The 5558-nt window shown below is 43.8% G+C and overlaps 1 protein-coding gene across 1 annotated transcript; it reads left to right on the top strand.

Annotated features, from left to right (window-relative positions):
- The first annotated feature begins 565 nt into the window (after positions 1-565).
- On the top strand, positions 566-2966 carry LOC137905788 (peripheral myelin protein 22-like). The gene is made up of 5 exons (XM_068750049.1): positions 566-672; positions 1415-1505; positions 1628-1721; positions 1799-1939; positions 2056-2966. Exons 2-5 carry the CDS (start codon positions 1428-1430, stop codon positions 2208-2210), a joined length of 468 nt encoding a protein of 155 aa, XP_068606150.1. The 5' UTR covers positions 566-672; positions 1415-1427; the 3' UTR covers positions 2211-2966.
- Positions 2967-5558: the final 2592 nt, after the last annotated feature.

Raw genomic sequence — 5558 nt, 5'->3', positions numbered from 1 at the left:
GAACTCAGAAGTAATCTGCTTTAATAATAACATTTCGAGAGAAACTGCTGTGCAGCAATTTGCAGGTGAAGCTGTTGCTAATTGTTTTATTAATTATGACGTGTAAAATGTAAATTCACTGTTAAAGGTTTACAGCCGAGAGAAAAAGCGTCCTCCTGACGGACAGAGCTCGAGTCATTGGGAGGAGTTCGGGTGTTTTCTGTGCAAACATAGTGCAAAACTGTGCCACAGATCACAAACACAACCTCGTGGGAATTAAAACATGTCAATGTTTTACAAGCAAGTGTGAAGCAACGGCTGTTTTAGAGCATGTCTGCAGAGACGGCCACTGCATTTGTGAGATTTCTGCACAATAACATCAGATGATACTCCCTGCAATCCTGCGGGTTTGAGTGCAATCCAGATGATAGGCATGAAAAGGGAGAGAGAGAGAGAGAGAGAGAGAGAGAGAAGGGGGGGGGGGGGGGGGGGTTGGAGCGGGCCTGTGGTGACGTAGGGGGCCTGCAGGGCGGTGTTCTCCAGGCAGAGACAGAGCCTGACTTGGGTGTGCAGCCACATCTGGAATAGTAGGCTCGCAGCGGAGTACGAATCCAGAGGAGCAGAACCTGGAAACTCGTCTTCACCTCTAAACTCTCCCTTTTCACGGACTCAAACCTCTCGCTTTGTCCTTTTGTAAGTTGGACTAACGCGTTGGAGCGTTTTTCTTTCGGTCAGTCCTTTGTCTGCTTTTATAATGTAACTATTTTCCACTCAAACAGCAGGACTTCAAGCTTTGGACTTTAAATCGACTTTTGGATCTACTTTTAGAACTCGGTCGTTTGTTCGCGTTGCGGCTTTACCCCCCCATCGCCCTTTTACGCTTAGGCGTCATTTTTATTCCCGCATCAGAGAATAAAACGGCCGAGGCGCACACATGGCGGCACGGCGTTGGAATGCTTTCCACGCAGTTCATTTTCCGACAGCGCGCATTCATTAGTCTCGAACCAGTCCCTGTCCTTCTCTCTCTCTCTCTCGCTCGCTCTCTCTCTCTCTCTCTTTCTCTCGGGTCTATTCACAGCCAAATGCTTAATTCCGGTTTATCTTTATTTACTTATTAATCTGCTGGGATTAGATCATTTGGTCGTTTACGCGGCTCACAAACTCAATAGCTAATCTCCTAATTTAGGACTGCAAAATCGTCTCTGACCATTTTTAGTCTCATCGGGAAGAAATTAAAATTCCTTCCTTCTTTCTCTCTCTTTCTTGCTTCGTTTGAGAGAGGATACTTTCACATTGAGGTAAACATTGCGGTCGGTGCCGTGAAGTGAGGGAGTGGCGCCCTCTAGCGTCCATCAGAGCGCGCGCACACACGCACGCACACAGACGAGGACTGGTGGAGCTGTAACTTGATGTGGACTTCTCTTATATCACCCAGATTGGCTTGAAGAATGCTGCTCGTCCTGCTCGGAGTGCTTATTTTGCACCTCATCATCCTCGTCCTCCTGATTGTGTCCACAGCAGCGAGTGTAAGTCTCTAAAATGTAAATGTGTTGGAATTTTGCAACTGTGATCGTTTGTTTTCATCAGCGTGGGCTGTTACGGTGCTGGGCGGATGTTCTTAAGGCCGATGTTTCTTTGTGTTCACCAGGCATGGACTGTAGGTGGGGACAGGTCCACAGATCTATGGTACAACTGCCTGACGATCAGTGGAGAATATCGCTGCAAGCCCGCCAGCAATGAAGGTTTGTCGGCGTCGCCGAGAATCGCGTGAGGCGTTGTGCTTTTCGGGTTAACAGGTGTGACTCTGTGTGTCCTCCAGACTGGATCCAGGCAGTCCAAGCCCTGATGATCCTGTCCATACTCTTCTGCTTCTTCTCCCTCATCGCCTTCTTGTATCAGTTGTTCCGACTGGTCAAAGGCGGACGCTTCTTCTTCACCGCCATCTTCCAGATCCTGGCGAGTAAGTATGAATTCGTCACATTGCCGACAGGGCACACCCAGAGCGGAACGAGGGCGGAGCTGCAAGATTGAGAAAATCCGCTTCACCTCCTCGTCCCCCCCCCCCTCTTTACCCAGGCGTGTTCGTGATGTGCGGGGCGATCATCTACACCGTGATGAAGCCAGATGAGCCAGCGGCGCAGTTTGGCTATGCCTACGTCCTGGCCTGGGTGGCGTTCCCTCTCTGTCTCATCAGCGGCCTCATTTACATCATCCTGAGGAAGAGAGAATGAGAGAGGGAGGAGGGCAAAGCAGGAGGTGTAGTTCTGACACCCCTGAGAGCATCATCGCACTGTGCCTACTGCCCACAGACCATAAGACTGACATCCTAACTGTGCAACAAAAGTGCACGTGTCACTAAATATTTGTAAACACAAACATGTATGTCTGCTGGTGATCTTTTTTTTTTTTTTTTTTTTTAGCTCTGTTCCAGGATTTACGGTCCCATTACATGCCGGGAAAAAAAAGAAAATCACACCTGTTTGCTTTGTGTGAATTCCACGTCACTACAAACGTTTGCTGTGGTGACGTTAAAATGTGTTTAGAAATGTGTTGACTGTTGACTTTTGTTCCACTTCTCAGCCCGACTTCTACAGATCCATCGTGCGCAATCACAAAGACAATTAATCCTGCCTAGCTTTCAGTACAAAGATGTACATAGTGTCTGTGGTTTTTAGACATATTTATAACATTTTTACATACATTTTGTACATAGTGTCATCAAACTTAACATTGTCATGCAATTTCAATCACGTGATAGTTTTTGTCTCTCACAGATCATGCAGCTGTGCCAAAGAGATGTCGTGTCAACCGCCAGAATATCAAGCTTTTTTAAATGTCTTCTTTTTTTTATTTCTTTCCAGTGTCAAATGAACGAGGTGCCTTATCCAGCATTGTCTGTGTTCTTCCTGAAGGAAATGAGATCAACTTCAGAAAAAAAACCTAAAATGTAATAATACTAATAAATTGAAGAAATGCCTGCAAACTCGTGAAGTTTTAAAGAATCATCATTGTACTTGATAGGCCAAAAAAAATAATAATAAATTGCTTTTTGTAATCTAGTCTTGAAAAATGGTGCTTTTTTATTATCTCCTATTCTTGAATTGTATACTTTGTGTTGCTCATGTGTCATGTCCTGTGATTAATGTGCTTTGTACAAACCCAAGTTTGAATTCTTGTCAGTATTCTTTTAAATAAACATCTTGAAACTAGTTCAATTTACTGTCACAAAGTCTGTTTATGTGCATGTCTATATCTCTTATCTTATCTGTGTGATAAGTATAGATAGATACAAGAGCAGTGGCTTATATTAACCATCCAGGGGGAGCCGTGACAAATCTACCTGCAGGAGACGTGGTAGTTAAGTAAACAACGCACCAAAATAACTCAGATTGCGCAATCCGACAAACACTGTGCTTTTGACGCGTGCCAGTCGCTGTCTCTGTGTGTGCCACCAATGTGATGTTTGTAGAGACTTTTATTATATGATCTTATTTTAGATGAGATATGAGAAACATAACTTTTGTAAATCTGACTCTGACAGAGTCAGTGCCTCACCAGCCACAAACCTCACCGCACCTCACTGGTTGAGGAATATACTTAAAAGTAAAAGCAGTCATGCAGAATAGCATATTTTTAGAAGTATATACTGTATTGCAGTATGCGTAGATATGTAAGTACCATTAATTCTGGTGCAGGCAAACATTGTGCTTTCATTTTAACTAACAATTACAAGCCATATTTCTAAAAGCATATCATTTATTAATGAAGTCCTATCACACACACACTGACTAGAATATACGTTTAGCCTTTGATCCTCCCCCCCATCCTCATAAAGTCGCTTACCAGTGAAATGAAAGTAAATGGCAAACATAAAATATTATCTAGCTTCTATTAATTATAATTCCACTAGGTGGCGACTGCAACCTACTTTTCTTGTCTCTCTTCTCAAGCTTTTTTTTCTGAAGCAAAATAATAAGAATAATTAATTAATTCATCTTCCTGACCGCTTTTTTCCGTTACCGAGTCAAAGGTCATGCTGGAGCCTGTCCCAGCAGTCAATGGGCAAGAGGAGGGGTACACCCTGGACAAGCCGCCAGTTCATCACAGGACCACAAACAAAGACAGACAATCATTCACATACACACACACTCACACCTATGGACAATTTAGTGTAACCAATAATAATAATAATAATAATAATAATAATAATTAACATACTATAAGTTGCTGTTTCAAATATTTTAGAAGACACAATTACTGACTATCTGGCTTTTCAGTCATACAATACTGGGGTAACATGATGACACTAATCCTCTCACAAGTTGACACCGCAGTGGATTATTGAAATAGGATTCTGTATTTGAGCAGAAGCAGTTTAAACATGTCTTACAATCAGTATCTGTAGGTGTCAGCGCTGGACGCTGGACGCTGGACGCTGGACGCTGGATGCTGGAACACAAAACAACAGAATAATCTCACTTTTTCAGAGAGGTGAAAATTGTACCTCCTGAGAAAGTAAGAAATGAAATATATTGTATATGTGTATACAGCATATGCATCACAGCCAATTTGTTTTGTTCATGTCTATTTAATGATAATCAAACTGATTGATGTGGTTCATTGAACTGCTGATGCTTTAAAAGTGTCGTTTCCATGATACTTCTACATGACATGGATCAGAGCATTTTTCAATCTCCAGAAATGTTCTACAGATAAAATGAGCAGCAGCCCTGTAAGATTAGCACCAAACCTTTTTTTTTTTTAGCTCTCAGAAGCCAAAGTGTAACTGCCATTGGTTCACACCTTTGCCAGCACCATCTGTGGGCACACTTGTATGCACACGTGCATGTCTGCAATACGCAATGCCGGAAAGTCATCCCACTTACACGCACATGCGTGCTTCCTGTTCTGGAAACAGTGCATGTTATATAATAATTCATCATCACCTTTGAACATGCAGGCAAGAGGATTAAAGTATCAAAAGAACGCCTGACTTCATGGGGGTCCTGACACCAAAAGAGGCCCGCCGCTGGGGTCGACGTCCACAGCGGCGCAGATAACATATTGGAGATGTCAAGAAAACTCCTGGAGGCCTGTAATGGCCTCACAGCTTCATTTCAAATGCGGTTAACCTTAAGGCTTATTTATCACTGACAGGGTCACTTGGGGGCACTTAGTATTTACTGCAGCACATGCCAGATTGGGAGGTGGGGGGGGGGGGGTAGAGAGGAATGATCTAATGAGTGTATAGCTTCATCGGCTGCATTCGTTCATACTTGCATCTTAATAAAGACCAGGAAATTCAATATGTTCCTGTTTGTGTCTGTTTAGTGTCACAAAGGAACAACACCCAATAATATCCATATGCTGGCAGCAGGGCGCTTTCTCAGGCACAAATCAGGATCATTTCCATACGTCCACGGTGGGGAGTTCCTCTGGCGGAGCAGTAATGGACGTGAAGCGGCAGACACAAAGGGCTGCAGCCAGCTGACGGAACCCTGAATGGGATGTGTGAGAACTTCAGAAGAGGCTTCTCTTCAGGACGGCTGCCCTTTTATCCCGGGGGAGGGGGGGGGGGG

This window comes from Brachionichthys hirsutus, chromosome 16 (assembly GCF_040956055.1).
Source record: "Brachionichthys hirsutus isolate HB-005 chromosome 16, CSIRO-AGI_Bhir_v1, whole genome shotgun sequence".
Lineage (NCBI taxonomy): Eukaryota > Metazoa > Chordata > Actinopteri > Lophiiformes > Brachionichthyidae > Brachionichthys > Brachionichthys hirsutus.
Note: the sequence above shows the minus strand (reverse complement) of the source record. Positions and strands in the feature narration are given on the sequence as shown.

Coding starts and splice junctions, on each gene's coding strand:
- LOC137905788 (XM_068750049.1), top strand. CDS start 1,428: ATGCTGCTCGTCCTGCTCGGAGTGCTTATTTTGCACCTCATCATCCTC. Junction 1,506..1,627: donor TTGTGTCCACAGCAGCGAGT/GTAAGTCTCTAA, acceptor TGTGTTCACCAG/GCATGGACTGTAGGTGGGGA. Junction 1,722..1,798: donor CAAGCCCGCCAGCAATGAAG/GTTTGTCGGCGT, acceptor TGTGTCCTCCAG/ACTGGATCCAGGCAGTCCAA.